Below are 20,531 nucleotides of genomic sequence, written 5' to 3' on the forward strand. Positions count from 1 at the left end.
TGCATCACGCACCTGTCGTTGATAATATTCTCAACAAATCGATAATGTTGCGATGCGAGGCACGGTTCTCACGCTACACAGCCTGTAAGAAACACGTGAAGGGGAGTTGCGCTATTATTTTTCTGTGATTGCTCATTACGAACGATAAGATAAAAGAAACACTTTTTGAATCACATATGATGAGGAGATAAGACAAAGCGCTTTTTTTTTTTTATTCTACAACTGTCGAGGCCACTATATAAAGGTAAGGTCACCATACACGATTAGCAGTGCAGGCGGCCTGAAGATGAGACACTCTCCTGTCGTTGTTGTAGTGGCAGCAGTGCTGGCTGTCACGTGGGGGGTTCCCCTGGCGTCGACAGACCCGCCAATAGCTCTCAACCAGTTCCCAGAGGACTTCTACTTGGGAGCTGCCACTGCATCCTATCAGATTGAAGGTGGCTGGGACGAGGATGGTGAGTTTTGTGCGAACACTTTTTCCTGCATGATTATGAATATTATTGTCATAGGGGTCGAGGAATTCAACTTTTTGCGGCTGGTTCCGGCGGAGGTTCGCGTCCTCCCTCGGGCATGGGTGGGTGTGTTTGTCCATAGGATAATTTAGGTTAAGCAATGTGTAAGCTTAGGGACTGATGACCTTAGCAGTTAAGTCCCATAAGATTTCACACACATTTGGACTGAATTCAACTTTCAAAACTCGGATCGTGGTTGTTTGCGCAGTGTTTTGTTGTATGTAAATCTTGACTCTTTTAGTGTACTACCCGTTGCTGAAGAATATCAATAAATGAAAATTTATCACTCTACAGCGGAGTGGGCGTTGATACGAAACTTCCTGACAGATTAAAACTGTGTGCCAGACCGAGACTCGAACTCGGGACCTCCCTTTCGTGGACAAGTGCTCGACATTTTTTTTTTTTTTTTTGTGGATCTCATTTTGTTTTAAAATGTTGGTTGAATTTGTTCGGGGCAGACGTCCGGTGACACCCGTTCAGGTTCTCCGTTGATCCGTTCACTCAGTTTTTTTATTACACAGGGTAGCTGAGTCAACAGATGGGGACGTTGGCAAGACAACAACCATCTGCACGATAGCAGCATGCGGATACCCTTGGCGCTGCATCACAGACAGGAGCGCCTGCGATGGTGTACTCAACGACGAACCTGGGTGCACGAATGGCAAAACGTCATTTTTTCGGATGAATCCAGGTTCTGTCTACAGCATTATGATAGTCGCATCCGTGTTTGGCGACATCGCGGTGAACGCATATTGGAAGCGTGATTTCGTCATCGCCATTCTGGCGTATCACCTGGCGTGATGGTATGGGGTGCCATTGGTTACACGTCTCGGTCACCTCTTGTTGGCATTGACGGCACTTTGAACAGTGGAAGTTACATTTCAGATGTGTTACGACCCGTGGCTCTACCCTTCATTCGATCCCTGCGAAATCCTACATTTCAACAGGTTAATGCAGGACCGCATGTGACAGGTCCTGTACGGGTCTTTCTGGATACAGAAAATGTTCGACTGCTGCCCTGGCCAGCACATTCTCCAGATCTCTCACCAATTGATAACGTCTGGTTAATGGTGGCCCAGCAACTGGCTCGTCACAATACGCCAGTCACTACTCTTGATGAACTGTCGTATCGTGTTGAAGCTGCATGGGCAGCTGTACCTGTACACGCCATCCAAGATCTGTTTGACTCAATGCCCAGGTGTATCAAGGCCGTTATTACGACCAGAGGTTGTTGTTCTGGGTACTGATTTCTCAGGATCTACGCAGCCAAATTGCGTGAAAATGCTATCACGTAACAGTTCTAGTATAATATATTTGTCCAATGAATACCCATTTATCATCTGCATTTCTTCTTGGTATAGCAATTTTAGTGGTCAGTAGTGTATGGAATGTTACAACTTGCTTTCGTGCTGGGAGAACATCTGTTCCTGAACCACCTGTTTACTGTTGGCTACACTTTGCTGGAGTGTTTCGGAAACGAATGATAGTTTTATTGTTCTGTTTCCATTAGTTTATCTCACGGTTACATCTCAAAAATTCCTCGCAGAATTATAACGCTAGCATCGATTGCTGTTTTAAGGTGGTCGGTGGTTACACATGAAGCATTTAAAAGTTGTTAATTCTAAAGTTAATTCTCAAAATATTCAGTTACTGTAAAATATTAAATTTTGTAGTTTTTAAGATATTTAAAATTTAATTCTTCCACTAGTCTACCTCAATTTTCTGAGATCACAGATGTATTCAGATTTGCGCAGGCCGAATCGATCGCCTACATCCGTGTAATGTTAAATGTGTGACTGTACTGACGAGCCCCTAGTAAACAGAACACAACATTCATTCTGAATGGAGAGAAAACTATAAATGCAAAAATAACTTGAGGTACGCCCCGAAAGAGTGTTGTAGGACCATTATTTTTTTCGCAGTATATAGGCTATGATCTAGCGCACTGTTTCTTAAAAACTGAAATGTGTTGTAATAACATGTAACTCACAGCTGTTGCCAAGAAGTATTTTTTCAGCTACTACAAAGAAAACGATTAGAAATTATACATATGTTTGTAAATTTAAATATTTCCCTACTTTACTAAGTTTCTGCCCTGAAACTGGTCAACCGTTATATAGGACTACTTTACACGGGAGAAATTCTTAGAGCACTTTTACAGATTGAAAGACAGGCGTAATGGCTCGAGTGAAACCCTCAGCATCAGAAGTAGTGCACTCGTCGCTTCATACACAGAGAAGCTTTAGAAGCGAGAAAAAGGCCTGAGGATTTGAAACGTATTCTGGACGAAGTTACAAAGCCTGTTAATTTCATTAAATCACGCTCTCTAAATTTCCGTATTTTCACCGTTTTATGTGAAGAAATTGGCAGTGAACACACTCAACTTTTCTTACATACTGAAGTGCGTTGTTTGTCAAGAGCGAAAGTTCTTTGTCGTTTCTTTGGGCTGCTTAATGAAGTGTGCTTGTTTCTTTTAGACAAGCAACATTATTTTCAAGCGAGAAAATGTGTGATTTTGATTGGTTGTGTAATGTGACCTATTTGGTGGATATTTTCTCCTTTTTCAACGAATTTAACTTAGAACCTGCAAGGAATAAATGTTAATATGGTGCAGGTTGAGAGTAAAGTTGAAGTTACAGTTAACAAACAGCAGCTGTGGGCAGTACGAGTACAGAAACGTAGCAATTCATCATTTCCAGCGCTGAGGGACTGCATTGATTCTTCAGGTGAAAAAGTCTCTCCTGAAGTGCAGAAAACTTGTGAGACTCTTGTTAGCATTAGTTGTAAGTTTTCGACAATATATCCTTACCCCGCAAGCTGGTAATTATTAGACTGAAGATCCTTTCACTAATGGCGAAATCTCTCTCACACAGGACAAGAACATCTATTGTAACTGAAATGTTTTCCAGGAAAATGAACTCCGTAGCTTCTGGTTGCGTGTGCCTTGTGAGTACAAAGAGTTGTTTAAAGAGGCACTGCAATGAGCTATGTAAAGAGTCTTTGCAGCATTTGATGCCATTCCGTACCATTTAGTTACTTGAACAGACCTTTCCTGCTATTTGCAGTACTGAAACCTTGAAGCGAAACCGTCTTAATGTGGAATCAGATCCAACATTGATGGTAACAAAGCTTATTCCAGATTTCAGCGGAATTATGGAAAAACACAAAGCATTTCATTCCTTGCATAAGTGGCCCCACATTTCAGAACATTGTTTATCAACTGAATTTCTTTTTAAAAAATTATTTCCAGTTACTGTACTTGCTGCACTGTGTTACTCTATTTTCTGTATTACTGTTTTAGTGTAAGTTACTGTATTTTCAATTTAAATTTCGTTCAGTGGGAAACAGTCATGAATCTTTAGAATAAATTGATTATCGCATTATTTTTCATGATGTTTATGTCAGTGGTAATTCTAATTAACTTATTTTTTAAATACTATGTGACATTTCAGATAGCATTGCAAGAGGGTCCGTAAACCATATTCTGAATAAACAGGAAGTCCGCGTTATCGGAAAGTTTGATACCCACTGACCTAATGCATAACGTCTGCGATTCCATGACGCTTTTCACGGATGTTGTTGTTGTACACAGGGATGTCACAAAACTAAAAACACCGTAGTGAAGTGCAGGTTGACAAGCATAGCATTGATGCCTCGCGCAGGCATTTGCAGATGACCCGCAAATAACTAAACAAGTGTAACGTATTGCGCACAAATAGGCACAAAGACTCACTACTGTATGATTAGACGATTACAGAACAAGCACTGGAAGTAGTCACACGCATTAAATATCTCGGAATATCTGTACAGAGCGATTTAAAGTAGATTCCACATAAAACTAAACGCTGTGAAGGAAGACGCCAGAATTAGACACATTGAGAAATACCTCAGGAAGTGTTCCATCTACAAAGGAATTAGTTTACTAAACCCTCGTTTCACCAATACCTGAATATCCCTCGTCAGTCCAGTATCGGTACCAACTAGTTCTAATAAATAAAATACGCAAAATCCAACGAAGAACAGAGCGTTTCGTTGAAATTTCACTTAGTGAGGGCGAAAGAGTGTCGCGGGTATTTATTACTGTTCGATTAACTTGCGATAGTGCACACTGTTTTCTTGTGTGCTGTGATGTAATCACAAGTAGCTGTTACAAGTACTAATATATCAGAGAAAACATTATCCTTCATTTATAGAGAAATTAAAAGTAAAATAGATTTTTCTTTTGTTAACATGTGTCTTACTTGTGTCACTTTTTGCCAAAGTCAAAGGACGGTGGAAGTTTTGTTATTGCATAATTTTGGGTTTGTTGTGTGCTCAGAGTTGGCAAAGAAAATATCAGCGCTTCAGGCATGGGAGAGATACAGATGGGTGGCGGGACACATTAAGTACACGTTGCACAATACTTTCATGCAAAATTTAAGGTCGAAAGTAACATAGCTCGATCAAACTTGGACCACACATAGAGCGAACTCATACATCATACGCTACTGGCCATTAAAATTGCTACACCAAGAAGAAATGCAGATGATACACGGGTATTCATTAGACACATATATTATACTAGAACTGACATGCGATTACATTTTCACGCAATTTGAGTGCATAGATACTGATAAACCATTACCCAGAACAACCACCTCTGGCCGTAATAACGGCCTTCATACACCTGGGAATTGAGTCAAACAGAGCTTCGATGGCGTGTACAGGTACAGCTGCCCACGCAGCTTCAACACGATACCACAGTTCATCAAGAGTAGTGACAGGCGTATTGTGACGAGACAGTTGCTCGGGCACCATTGACCAGACGTTTTCAATTGGTGAGAGATCTGGAGAATGTGCTGGCCAGGGCAGCAGTCGAACATTTTCTGTATCCAGAAAGGCCCGTACAGGACCTCTAACTTGCAGTCGTGCATTATCCTGCTGCAATGTAGGGTTTCGTAGGGATCGAATGAAGGGTAGAGCCACGAGTCGTAACACATCTGGAAAGTAACATACACTGTTCAAAGTGCCGTCAATGCGAACAAGAGTTGACCGAGACGTGTATCCAATGGCACCCCATACCATCACGCCGGGTGATACGCCAGTATAGGGAAGACGAATATACGCTTCCAATGTGCTCAAATGGCTCTGAGCACTATGGGACTCAACTGCTGTGGTCATCAGTCCCCTAGAACTTAGAACTGCCTAAACCTAACTAACCTAAGGACATCACACACATCCATGCCCGAGGCAGGATTCGAACCTGCGACCGTAGCGGTCGCGCGGTTCCGGACTGCGCGCCTAGAACCGCGAGACCACCGCGGCCGGCTTCCAATGTGCGTTCACCGCGATGTCGCCAAACACGGATGCGACCAACATGATGCTTTAAACAGAACCTGGATTCATCCGAAAAAATGACGTTTTGCCATTCGTGCACCCAGGTTCGTCGTTGAGTACACCATCGCAGGCGCTCCTGTCTCTGATGCAGCGTCAAGGATAACCGCAACCGTGGTATCCGCGCTGATAGTCCATGCTGCTGCAAACGGCGTCGAACTGTTCGTGCAGATGGTTGTTGTCTTGCAAACGTCCCCATCTGTTGACTCAGGGATCGAGACGTGGCTGCACGATGCGCTACAGCCATGCGGATACGATGCCTGTCATCTCGACTGCTAGTGATATGAGGACGTTGGGATCCAGCACGGCGTTCCGTATTGCCCACCTGAACCTACCGATTCCATATTCTGCTAACAGTCATTGGATCTCGACCAACGCGAGCAGCAATGTCACGATACGATAAACCGCAATCGCGATAGGCTACAAACCGACCTTTATCAAAGTCGGAAACGTGATGGTACGCATTTCTCCTCCTTACACGAGACATTACAACAACGTTTCACCAGGCAACGCCGGTCAAATGCTGTTTGTGTATGAGAAATCGGTTGGAAACTTTCCTCGTGTCAGCACGTCGTAGGTGTCGCCACCTTGTGTGAATGCTCTGAAAAGCTAACGACTTGCATATCACAGCATCTTCTTCCTGTCGGTTAAATTTCGCGTCTGTAGCACGTCATCTTCGTGGTGTAGCAATTTTAATGACCAGTAGTGTAGTAAAAAATGTAACTCAAAGAAACAAGCAACGAGACGAATAGAAATCCGACTTTTATTCCAAGACAATAATTACACTGAGACCACCACGGTACATGATGGTCCGCTGCGCATTACGAACGGTGGGAGCGAGCGAGGGGGTCCAATGGTTAGCACACTGGGCTCGCATTCGGGAGGATAACGGTTCAAACCGGCGTCCGGCCGTTCTGACTTAGATTTTCCGTTATGCCCCTAAATCGCTTCAGGCGACTGCCTCGTTGGTTGCTTTGATAAGGACACGGCCGACTTCCTTCCCTAATACGATGAGACTGATGAGCTCGCTGTTTCGTCGCTCCCCTAAATCAACCAACGCATCAACAAACGGTGGGACGTGGTTCTTAACAGGGTGTGTTATCACCAATGGCGTCAGTGTGTCCTCTGCAGCGTGGTCCCACGTTGGCAAGGGGCAGAAAGATCCGTACCTAAAGACTGAAAAATTGCTCAAGTCACACCAATACCCAGAAAGGGAACTAGGAGCAATCTGCTGAATTACGGGCCTGTATCACTAACGTCGATGTGCAGTAGGGTTTTAGAACATATACTGTATTCGAACATTATGAAGTACCTCGAAGAAAACGATTTATTGACATATAGTCAGCACGGATTCAGAAAATATAGTTCTTGTGAAACACAACTAGGTCTTTGTTCTCATGAAGTAATAAGTGCTATCGACAGGGGATGTCAAATTGATACCATATTTTTAGATTTCCAGACTTTCGACGCCGTTCCTCACAAGCGTCTTCTAATCAAACTGCGTGCCTACGGAGTATCGCCTCAGTTGTGCGACTGGATTCGTGATTTCCTGTGAGAAAGGTCACAATTCGTAGTAATAGACGGAAAGTCATCGAGTAAAACAGAAGTAATATCCGGCGTTCGCCAAGGAAGTGTTATAGGCCCTCTATTGTTCCTGATCTATATTAACGACATAGGAGACAATCTGAGTAGCCGTCTTACATTGTTTGCAGATGATACTGTCATTTACCGTCTTGTAAAGTCATCAGATGATCAAAACGACTTGCAAAATGATTTAGATAAGATATCTATGTGGTGCGAAAAGTGGCAATTGACCCTAAATAAAGAAAAGTGCGAAGTTATTCACATGAGTACTAAAAGAAATCAGTTAAATTTCGATTACGCAATAAGTCACACATATCTGAGGGCTGTAAATTCAACTGAATACTTAGGGATTACAATTCAAATAACCTAAATTGGAACGATCACATAGATAATATTGTGGGTAGAGCAAACCAAAGACAGCGATACATTGGCAGAACGCAGAAGGTGCAACAAGTCTACCGAAGGGACTGCATACACCACGCTTGTCCGCCCTATTCTGGTGTACTGCTGTGCGGTGTGGGATCCGCATCAGGTGGGACTGACGGATGACATCGAAAAAGTACAAAGAAGGGCAACTCGTTTTGTATTATCGTGAAATAGTGGAGATAGTGTCACAGACATGATACGTGAACTGCAGTGGCAATCATTAGAACAAAGGCGTTTTTCGTTGCGACGGGATCCACTCATGAAATTTCAATCACCAATTTTCTCCTCCGATTGCGAAAACATTCTGTTGGCACCCACCTACATAGGGAGAAATGCTCATCACGATAAAATGGGAGAAATCAGGGCTCGCACGGAAAAATTTAAGTGCTCGTTCTTCCCGTATGCCGTTCGAGAGTGGAACGGTAGAGAGACTGTGGTGTCACCGTCAGACACCACACTTGCTAGGTGGTAGCCTTTAAATCGGCCGCGGTCCGTTAGTATACGTCGGACCCGCGTGTCGCCACTGTCAGTGATTGCAGACCGACCGCCGCCACACGGCAGGTCTAGAGAGACTTCCTAGCACTCGCCCAGTTGTACAGCCGACTTTGCTAGCGATGGTTCACTGACAAATTACGCTCTCTTTTGCCGAGACGATAGTTAGCATAGCTTTCAGCTACGTCATTTGCTACGACCTAGCAAGGCGCCATTATCATTTGCTATTTATCTTGTGATGCATGTACCGTCAGACCGATGTTCACTAATTATGGATTAAAGTTAAGTATTCCAACAGATACGTACTATTTTTGCTAGTCTCATATCCCTGACCTGTTCCAGACCTCACGCCATCCTGCGTGAGCTTAAAAGCGTGCCCTTCGGCTTCTCCTCCTAGTGGCTTGGCTGTCTTGCCAAGTCACAACAGAGACAGCATGACGGTGGTTCATTGAACCCTCTGCCAGGCACTTTATTGTGAATAGCAGAGTAATCACGTAGATGTAGGTGTGGTTAGGAGTTCTTGTGGCAGGTCGTTGCATTTCTCCACCAGCGCTGCCGACAGCTACTGGACAGTCTTTGGCTGATGTGGACATGCTGCAGAATGTCTCGCCAATGAATCCCACCTACGCTCTGTGGGACTTAAGTCCGGGTAACGGACAGGCCAGTCCATTCGCCGAATATCCTCTCGTACCAAGAGTTCCTCCTCCTCCGCTTTTCGAGGCCGTTGGCCATTTTCACCCATAAAAATTTAGTCAGCGGCGAATGCACCCATGATGAGGTGCATATGCAAAAGGAGAACAGTGTCACAATAACATTGACTGGTGAGACTACTGTGTTCAAAGATCCAGAGCTCAGTAATCCCATGCAACCATTATACCCCTCTAACCATAAGACCTGTACCACCAAAACGATCCTGTACAAAAATGTTTCTCGGTACATTACATTTTTCCACCTCAATCCATATGAAGGTACGTCCACTATTGCTAAACACATGAGGTGCGACAATAAAGTAATGAGACTAATTTTCTTTGCAAGATGTGGCAACCCTGAAGGCTTTTGTAGGCACAATATCTTTGATCTTGGTCTATAAGCTGCTTCTAGTCCAAGCGGCACATCGCCGTAACTGCTCGGTAGTGAGCTGTGCTGTAATAATTTAACACGTGTTTGTGTCTCTCGTCATGGACATGGAACCGCATAATATTGCGCAACGGTATGCCACTTCTTTTTGCGTTAAACTGGGTGAAAACGCGACTACTTATGGTGAGCTTCAGAGGGCTTTTGAGGAGGAGGTTATGTCAAGAAGTCAAGTTTTTTGATGGCATAAAACGTTTAGTGAAGGCAGAACGAATGTTGAAGACCGCAGTAGACGACCATCAGCCTCACTGACGGATGTCAACTTGGCCAGGGTGCCTGAACTCGTACGATCTGATCGAAGATTATCTGTGAAAATGATTGCAGAAGAACTGAACATCAATCGAGAAACGGTTTGTTTAATAATTACTGAAGATCTTGGTATGAGAAAGATTTGTGCAGGTAATGCACAAGCAAAACGAGGATCATGGAATTAGTCGAATTAAGTCGGGTGATGTTGAGGGAATTAGATTAGGAAATGAGACACTTAAAGTAGTAAAGGAGTTTTGCTATTTGGGGAGCAAAATAACTGATGATGGTCGAAGTGGAGAGGATACAAAATGTAGAATGGCAATGGCAAGGAAAGCGTTTCTGAATAAGAGAAATTTGTTAACATCGAGTATAGATTCAAGTGTCAGAAAGTCGTTTCTGAAAGTATTTGTATGGAGTGTAGCCATGTATGAAAGTGAAACGTGGACGATAAATAGTTTGGACAAGAAGAGAATAGAAGCTTTCGAAATGTGGTGCTACAGAAGAATGCTGAAGATTAGATGGGTAGATCACATAACTAATGAGGAGGTATAGAACAGGATTGGGGAGAAGAGGAGTTTGTGGCACAACTTGACAAGAAGAAGGGACCGGTTGGTAGGGCATGTTCTGAGGCATAAAGGGATCACAAATTTAGTATTGGAGGGCAGCGTGGAGGATAAAAATCGTAGAGGGAGACCAAGAGATGAATACGCTAAGCAGATTCAGAAGGATGTAGGTTGCAGTAAGTATTGGGAGACGAGGAAGCTTGCACAGGATAGAGTAGCATGGAGAGATGCATCAAACCAGTCTCAGGACTGAAGACCACAACAACAACAACAATGCAGCATCCCATACTGCTCTGTCAGTACAGCAACTTTTAACCTCAAAACAAATTTCAGTACTACCACAGCCACCTCATTCACCAAATATCACTCCGTGCGACTTTTTTCTATTTCCAAGAGTCAAAACGGCGGTCAAGGGACACCATTTTCAAACAACACGAGATGTCCAAAAAGCTGTGACGAGGGTTTTGGAGTATATTACAGAACACGAGTTCCAGAAATGTTACCATTAATGGCAGAAGCGCTGGAAAAAGTTTGTGTAATCAGAAGGGAACTACTTTTAACGCGAAAACACTAAACTTGACTAAAACGGTGCCGGCCAGAGTGGCCGCGTGGTTCTAGGCGCTTCAGTCTGGAACCACGAGACCGCTACGGTCGCAGCTTCGAATCCTGCCTCGGGCATGGATGTGTGTGATGTCCTTAGGTTAATTAGATGTAAGTAGTTCTAAGTTATAGGCGCCTGATGACCTCAGCTGTTAAGTCCCATACTGCTCAGAGCCATTTGAACAATTTTTGAACTAAAACAGTAAGCAACTTTTTTTTTTGACATCAGTCTCATTATTTTACTGTCGCACCTCGTATGTGAAGATAGTATCTGTCCTTTGGGACATGTCCGGAAGAACAGATACCATCTTCATATAGTTACGGCTAACCGGCCATTGACCTTCTTCTGTGCTGGATGCACACCCATTGCCCAAACTCTTACGAGACCCGGTAAGATTGTCTTCCGCTCGAAATGAGTGTAATTGGCATCGGCACTACGAATGTAGTATGTGGGCATTAAGTTGGGAATGTGGGTCTCACAGGGAGCGTGCAAGGGATAAATCCCTGCAGTCGCACTATCCTCTGTGCCCTCGTGCCTCAGATGGATAGAGTGTCTGCCATGTAAGAGAGAGATCCCGGGTTCGAGCCCGCATCTCGTGGTCGTGCGGTAGCGTTCTCGCTTCCCACGCCCGGGTTCCCGGGTTCGATTCCCGGCGGGGTCAGGGATTTTCTCTGCCTCGTGATGGCTGGGTGTTGTGTGCCGTCCTTAGGTTAGTTAGGTTTAAGTAGTTCTAAGTTCTAGGGGACTTATGACCACAGCAGTTGAGTCCCATAGTGCTCAGAGCCCCCCCCCCCCCCCCCCCGGGTTCGAGTCTCAGTCAGGGCACACATTTTCAACTGTCCCCGTTGATGTTTATCAACGCCTGTGGACAGCATAGGGTCTTGATTTAATTACGATTCCATTTCTAAACATGATGGACTGGCCTACCCAATTCCCTCGACTTAAATCCGATCGAGCGCATGTGGGATGTGTGGCGAGACGTGTTGCAGCGTGTTAACATGCAGTTGTGAACTGTGTTGGAGGAGCAATGGAACATCCTACCGCAATAACTCCTTACCAACGTTGTGCCAAGATAGTTGCAAGTTGTTACCAACGTTGTGCCAAGATAGTTGCAAGTTGTGGGACTTGCATTGCTGCCTGTGGTGATCACACACTCTATTAAGAACCGTGTACCACGTTTTGAAATGTCCAGCAGGCCATCATAAACATAGTGACTTCAGTATGATTATTTTTGTTGTTGTGGGCTTCAGTCCAGAGACTGGTTTGATGCAGCTCTCCATGCTACTCTATCCTGTGCAAGCTTCTTCACCTCCCAGTACCAACTGCAGCCTACATCCTTCTGAATCTGCTTAGTGTATTCATCTCTTGGTCTCCCTCTACGATTTTTACCCTCCACGCTGCCCTCCAATACTAAATTGGTGATCCCCTGATGCCTCAGAACATGTCCTACCAACCGATCCCTTCTTGTAGTCATGTTTTGCCACAAACTTCTCTCCAGTTCTATTCAATACCTCCTCATTAGTTATGTGTTCTACCCATCTAATCTTCAGCATTCTTCTGTAGCACCACATTTCGAAAGCTTCTATTCTCTTCTCGTCCAAACTATTTATCGTCCACGTTTCACTTCCATACGCGGCTACACTACATACAAGTACTTTCAGAAACGACTTCCTGACTCTTAAATCTATACTCGATGATAACAAATTTCTCTTCTTCAAAAACGCTTTCCTTGCCGTTGCCACTCTACGTTTTATATCCTCTCTACTTCGACCATCATCAGTTATTTTGCTCCCCAAATAGCAAAACTCGTTTACTACTTTAAGCCTCTCATTTCCTAATCTAATTCCCGCAGCATCACCCGATTTAATTCGACTACATTCCATTATCCTCGTTTTGCTTCTGTTGTGTTCATCTTATATCCTCCTTTCAAGACACTGTCCATTCCGTTCAGCTGCTCTTCCAGGTCCTTTGCTGTCTCTGACAATGTCATCGGCGAACCTCAAAGTTTTTATTTCTTCTCCATGGATTTTCATTCGTACTCGGAATTTATCGTTTGTTCCCTTTACTGCTTGCTCAATATACAGATTGAATAGCATCGGGGAGAGGCTACAACCCTGTCTCACTCCCTTCCCAACCACTGCCTCCCTTTCATGTCGCTCAACTCTTATAACTGCCATCTGGTTTCTGTACAAATTGTAAATAGGCTTTCGCTCCCTGTATTTTACCTCTGCCACCTTCAGAATTTGAAAGAGAGTATTCCAGTCAACATTGTCAAAATCTTTCTCTAAGTCTACAAATGCTAGAAACGTAGGTTTGCCTTTTCTTAATATATTTTCTAAGATAAGTCTTAGGGTCAGTGTTGCCTCGCCTGTTCCAACATTTCTACGGAATCCAAACTGATCTTCGCCGAGGTCGGCTTCTACCAGTTTTTCAGTTCGTCTGTAAAGAAATCGCGTAAGTATTTTGCAGCTGTGGCTTATTAAACTGATAGTTCGGTAATTATCTTTAAATAAAAGAGTCATTTTACATTCCTGTTCGTCTCATTACCTATTTCTTTCAGTAACCTACTGTGCTGTACTGTAGCAGTTCTTTCTATGTATGGTCCAACTTTCACTCCGGAACCAACGGTGGCATTTTCAATCCGCTAATAAGTGTAGCCATCAATCACAATTCCTTTTCTACAATCACAACGAACAGCGACATTTCCATTCACAAATAAGTGGCAGTGATACGTCATTTCGTCCTTACGTTTTGCACACCAGTGTCCTTTCCAGGCCAGTTAGGCTTTATCCAAGGGATCCTACTACTTTGATAATGCCCCTGATACACACCTCAGGCATTCGTGTAAATGCATGGAATCTCTATCTCCAGGATAGCAATGAGACACTGCACCTGTGTTTCAGGCAAGGGAGAGAGCATCTGGGACCACATGCTGCACGCACAGCCCAACCTGACAGCAGACGGCCAGAACGGCGACGTGGCGGCCGACTCGTACCACAAGTACAAGGAGGACGTGCAGCTGCTCGTCGCACTCAATGTGAGTCCCTGTCAGCTGTTGCCGCAGATCACACAACACGTCACCTCCGGAACCAACGGTGGCATTTTCAATCCGCTAATAAGCGTAGCCATCAGTCACAATTCCTTTTCTACAATCACAACGAACAGCGACATCTCCATTCACAAATAAGTGTAACCATCAGTCAGGATGAATAAAACGTTCTCGGTTTTCCAGCCGCGTCAATTCGAATAAAATACTCGAGCTTTCGATGGCCATCTCCGCCATCGTTGTCAGGAGTTCACTGACTGCCAGGGCTGTTTTTTTTTTTCTTTATTGGTTTTCAATTCGCACCAAACATAGTAGACACACAATTAAAAAACGTGGCGACAGTCTGGTTTCTGTTCGCAAGAGATAAAAGGCACACCCAGCGACAGTATGATGGCCGTTCGCAACAAGTCCCAAAAAACACAACACGGAACACTCACTGTAAAACACGCACTGTAGAACACTCACTGTAGAACACTGCACGAAAGTGGCAGCACAAAGACGACACTCCCGAGCCAAAGGCAGATGAGGGGGGGAGGGGAGGGACCTGCAGGAGGAGGAAAAACAAGGAGGGAGGAGAGGAAAAAACGAAAAGGGGGGGGGGAACCAAGGAGGGAGAGGACTAATAAAGGGGGAGAAGGGCAGACGCAAGAGGAAATGAGAGGAGGGAAATGGAAAAGAACGTGGAGGAGAGAAGGGGGCAAAGAGAGGGGAGGTGGGGAAGAAAGAGGATGGAAGAGGGGGAGAAGGAGCCCGGGAAAAGGACAGAGTAAAGGAGGGGGAGTGAGGATCAGAGTTGATAGGAGGGATAAATGGAGGGAGAGAGGGCACCATCCGGGAGGGGGAGTTGATGGAAGCCACCTTGGGAAAGGAGATGTAGGGTGTAGAGATGGAGGATAGGGGGGACACTACGGTGAAGACGAGGCAGGGGGCGGGGATGCCGGGGCTGTTACGGTCTCTCGCTTATATAGGCATGATGACATCATCAGCACCCAATCAGATCGACCCAATGTGGCGCGCGCGCGTAAGTCGACCCGGGCAGCTCGTGGCAGCACCTGTGACGTCAGGTGGCGCCAGGGGCAGGCGCCACGTTTGAAACTGCCGCTCCCGCGTCGCGCATCTGTCTCTGCTTTCTTTCGATGTCCAACGCCCGTCCCCATGCCCTGCTGAGTGTGTATCCCTGGTCTCTGTTGAAATTGTTGTTGTTTAAGCGAATCTCGGCCGCTTCCTTTATAACGCGGTCCCAATATGTAGAATCATGAGCCCACACTTTTGTATTTTCCAACTGTATCTTATGTCCGTTTTCTAGGCAATGCTCCGCTATGGCCGACTTGTCAAGCTCCCTTTGTTTTATATGGCGCTTGTGCTCAGTACAACGCTCCGCAACCGTGCGACTTGTCTGTCCAATGTACATGCTGCCACATTCACAGAGTACACCATACACGCCGGACACTCGAAGAGCAGTGTCGTCCTTAACAGGGCGCAACATATCTCGTATCTTGGGGGCGGGCCGGAACACTGGTATTAGCCCCCATGTTTCTGCAGCAGACGTCCTCACTTACTGCTAGTTGCTCCACAGTATAGCAGGAATACAGTCCGTTTGGCCTCTTCTTCTGAGTCACCAGCTGTCTTTCGTCGGCGGCCCTTGAAAGCGTTTCCTATTCTGCAGGTGGAACCAACGACGACATTTTTTGTTCACTAGTAAGTGTACCTGTCAGTCAGGGTACCTTTTCTAGAGGCGGAACTACCACCTACATGTTTAGTCCAGCCGGCCGAAGTGGCCGTGCGGTTAAAGGCGCTGCAGTCTGGAACCGCAAGACCGCTACGGTCGCAGGTTCGAATCCTGCCTCGGGCATGGATGTTTGTGATGTCCTTAGGTTAGTTAGGTTTAACTAGTTCTAAGTTCTAGGGGACTAATGACCTCAGCAGTTGAGTCCCATAGTGCTCAGAGCCATTTGAACCATTTTTTGTTTAGTCCACTAGGAAGTGTAGCCACCAGACACAGTGGTGGTTTTGTGGCTAATTTCTTGTCTGGTGTGGTTACGTAACATATACACGATTAGATGACAACTTCTTTCCGTTTTCTTTGTAAAATATAACAACAAGTCGCTGCTCCAGCATCTCGTCCTCCGGGCATAGACCATTATCCTCGTTCGTTTTTTCTAATATGAGCTGGCTACTTTGCAGCCGATATTCCTCCATAGGGGCGAGACCCAGACCTATACTGTCAGGACTGAACCGAGCAGGGTGTGCTGAGAAGGATCTGTTCACGCTAGAGATTGGCGGACAGCAGCCTCCACGTGCTGGCGATTCCCTGTGGTGGGGTTAGCTCTGACAGAACATGTACTATTTTTCTCCTGTGTGAGTTCTCCTAGTGCCTTCAGAATTCCTTCCAGACGCTCCTTTCAGCCGAATCAGTGACTGAAAAGTTGCCTTTGCGTTATACCTCGACTTTCTCGTGACACTCTATTCTGTATATATACTAAGATTGTATCTGTTCTTTCGGACATAACCGAAAGAACAGATACCATCAGTGACCATGCAGCTCGTTATAATGAAATACAATGAAATGAACACCCTTAGCTGCTTACAGGCGTTGACATACGTCAATGGGGACCGATGAAAGTGTGTGGCCCGACTGGGACTCGAACCTGGGATCTCCTGCTTACATGGCAGACGCTCTATCAAACTCAGCCACCGAGGACACAGAGCATAGCGCGACTGCAGGGATTTATCTCTGGCACGCCTCCCGCGAAACGCACATTCTCAACGTATTGTCCCGCACTACATTCGTAGTGCCCCCGCCCATTCTACGCATTACTCGCGGCGCGTTGCCGATTCCCGTAAGAGTTCGGGCACCGCTTGTGCATTCGCACAGAAGAAGAAGGTGGTCAAGTGGCCGGTGAGCCTTAACTATACCTATCTTAGTATATATATAGTTAAGGCTCTTAGTATATATATATATATATATATATATATATATATATATATATAGTTAAGGCTTACCGTCCACTTGACCATCTTCTTCTTCTGTGCGAATGCACAAACGGTGCCCGAACTCTTACGGGAATCGGCAACGCGCCGCGAGAAATGAGTATTATGGGCAGGGACACTATGAATGTAGTGCGGGAAAATACGTTGAGAATGTGCGTTTCGCGGGAGGCGTGCCAGAGATAAATCCCTGCAGTCGCGCTATGCTCTGTGTCCTCGGTGGCTCTGATGGATAGAGCGTCTGCCATGTAATCAGGAGATCCCAGGTTCGAGTCCCAGTCGGGGCACACACTTTCATCTGTCCCCGTTGGGGTATGTCAACGCCTGTAAGCAGTTAAGGGTGTTCATTTCATTGTAATTTCACTCTATTGTGTCACCAGTATGTCGACATGCCTGTTGCCGCGACGTCATTGTGCATCGCCTCGGTCTGCTCAGCTTTTCCTCCTAGCTGGCTGGCAGTGTGCCGGTCATTCACTCAGGCGGCTCGTTGTCTGGTGTCGCCAGTGGAGTTAGTGTTAGCCTGCAATCGTATTCCGAGATGCAACATCCCAGTGATGCTGGTCCGTGTTTGCGACAGAAAGGGCAGACCACGGTAAGGTATGCATCCGACCAGTGTCGAACTTTGAGACTCGGTAATCAGGCAGCGTCATCACCTTTGGGTGAGCCTTATGAGTTCAGAATCTGTCTTCAAAAATTTCTCTTAGGTCTATAAAGAGAGTATGTGTGCTTACATGTGGCCAGTGGTAGTTCGTCTTTTAAATGATACCACAACACCACTCGATAACGTTGACATTGACTAACCCATGTACACTTCTATGTATGTCGTAGCGAGCCTAGATGACAGTTTAGTAGTTTTACTTCTGAAAGGACGGGAGGGAGCTACACACACACACACACACACACACACACACACACACACAAAGACTATTAGCTCACTTTTTTAAACTCTTTAATATCGAATACTTAACCTGCATGCAATCCATGTCCACATGGCTCATGATGTACGGGGTGTATAAAAAACAATGGCGCAAACTTACACGGCTGTACGTACACGATAATAGAAGTACAAATGTCAAGTAAACATGGGCTTTAAAACGCATACCTTAAGAGCTATGAGATATTCTTGATTTTCAGCATTGTGAAACAGATCTCTTCTACTGCAAGTTCTTTACTTTCCATATTTTAGGAAGTGTTAGTATGGACCAAAACAAGAAAAAAATGTCCAGTAAACATGTGCTCTAAAATGCATACCTTAACAGCTATGAGCACCTGTTCATCTTCGGTGCTTTGGTACACAACTCTTCTAATGCTTGTGGTTTCGTTGTGATGTGTTAACCTTAACCTGGTACCTCACTCTCCGGGTCACACCACATATCTATCGTCACTTTTACGGCACCAGCTGTGGTACAGTCATTTGTTATTGCTCCCTACCTTAGACAGTGTAGTTTTGTCCAGGACTAGTGTGGTAAGAACATACACCACTTCCTGAACATGTCGCTTCATGTATTACACATCTTACTGTTATTTTTGACATTTATCGCTCACTGCATTGCAGATTGGAAAGCAGAATATGAAGTATGGAACAGATACATCAGGCAGGGGAAATATTCTCGCGCTTCAAGAACAATGTTACAATTCTAATTACAAAGACGACAGGTGCTGACGTGTTTGAGTATTACCGATCCATCACGTTGATAAGTTATGGTTGCAAAATATTGACAGGAATTATTTAGAGAAGAATGGAAAAACTGATAGAAGCCGACCTTGGAGAATATCAGTTTGGGTTCCGGAGAAAAGTAAGAACATACAAGGCAATGCTGATTCTATGTGTTATTTTAGAAGACAAATTTAATTAAGACAAATCTGCATTACAACAGTTGCAGATTTATAAACAGCTTTTGACAATGTTGACTGGCACACACTCTTTGAAATTTTGAGGATGCAGAGATAAAAAAAAACGGGTAGCGAAATATCATTTACAGCTTGTTTAGAAACCAGATGGCAGATATAAGAGTCGATGGACTTCAAAGGGAAGCAATGGTTGAGAAGGGCGTGAGACAGGGTTGTAGCACATGGCCAGTTTTATTCAGTCCGTACGCTGAGAAAGCATTGTAGGAAACCAAGGAGGAATCTGGAAAGCGAATTATAGTTCGGAGAGAAGAAATAAAAACTTTGAGGTTTGCCGATGACGTTGTATAATGCTGTCAGACAGACCAAAGGACTTGGAAGAGCAGTTGAACTGAACGGACAGTGTCTTGACAGAAGGATGTAAGATAAATATCAACAAAAGTAGAACAATGGTTGTGGAACGCAGTCGAACTTAGTGAGACGTTGCTGAAGGAATTAAATTAGGTGATGATACACTATGAAGCAGTAGATACACTAGAAGTTGCTGTTTGGGCGGCGAAATAACTAATGATGGCTGAGGTAGAGAAGATACAAAATGCCGACACGCAATAGCAAGAAGGGAAAGTGGGCTGAAGGTTAGAACTGAAGTTTGTGTTTTTGGTAGGGCATTGGACTTAAGCGGTCCACACAGCTATGCTGGTCACAACGCTGCTGTGGTGTAATGATTAGCACATACCCCTAGTAAGCTTGAGATCTGGGTTCAAGTCCTCGCTACAGTATAAATTTTATTTCATTGCTTTAGCAAGAGGAATTTGTTAACATCTAAAATGAATTTATGTATCAGGAATTCGTTTTTAAAGATATTTGATTTGTACCCTTGTACGGAAGTGAAACATGAACGGTAAGCAGTTCACATAAGAAGAGAACAAGAGAATAAAAGATTTGAAATGTGATGCTACAGAAAAATACTGAATATTAGATAGAGACGTGGGAGGGGGGGGGGGGGGGGAGTAAAAGTTATAGCAGGAGACCTATAGCTGAGTCGGAAGAAGTTGATCCGTGACAGGTGCAGTGGGCTGGACGCAACTGCTTCGCGAGCTTACCTCAGCCAATAACAATGCGATTTTGTAAACGTCTCTATGGCAACCACTCAGTGTTGTCACAGCTCTGTAGACGGCTACCGATTTCGCCTGCAGACGTCAGCGCTTCGCAGTTGAAACGACAGTGCTGCGATCTGCCAGGGATCTTCTTAAGCCGTCTCGACAATAGGCATGAATGCAGCAAGGAGACTCAAATGGATGTAGGCCGCAGAAGTTACACTACTGGCCATTAAAATTTCTACACCACGAGGACGACGTGCTACAGACGCTAAATTTAACCGACAGGAAGAAGATGCTATGATATGCAAATGATCATCTTTTCAGGACATTCACACAAGGTTGGCGAAGGTGGCGACACCTAAACGTGCTGACATGAGGAAAGTTTCCAACTGATTTCTCATACACAAACAGCAGTTGACAGGCGTTGCTTGGTGAAACGTTGTTGTGATGCCTCGTGTAAGGAGGAGAAATGCGTACCTTCACGTTTCCGACTTTGATAAAGGTCGGATTGTAGCCTATCGCGATTGCGGTTTATCCTATCGCGACATTGCTGCTCGCATTGGTCGAGATCCAATAACTGTTAGAAGAATATGGAATCAATGGGTTCAGGATGGT

At 44.8% G+C, this 20,531-nt stretch overlaps 1 protein-coding gene across 1 annotated transcript in view; it reads left to right on the top strand.

Annotated features, from left to right (window-relative positions):
* The first annotated feature begins 280 nt into the window (after positions 1-280).
* LOC124622452 (myrosinase 1-like) overlaps positions 281-20,531 on the top strand; it is a 124,156-nt gene continuing 103,905 nt past the window's right edge. The window contains exons 1-2 of the mRNA XM_047148153.1: positions 281-455; positions 13,838-13,971. Coding sequence (XP_047004109.1) covers positions 287-455; positions 13,838-13,971 — 303 coding nt within the window. The 5' untranslated portion in view covers positions 281-286. The remainder of the gene's footprint in view (positions 456-13,837; positions 13,972-20,531) is intronic.

This window comes from Schistocerca americana, chromosome 7 (genome assembly GCF_021461395.2).
Source record: "Schistocerca americana isolate TAMUIC-IGC-003095 chromosome 7, iqSchAmer2.1, whole genome shotgun sequence".
Classification (NCBI taxonomy): Eukaryota; Metazoa; Arthropoda; class Insecta; order Orthoptera; family Acrididae; genus Schistocerca; species Schistocerca americana.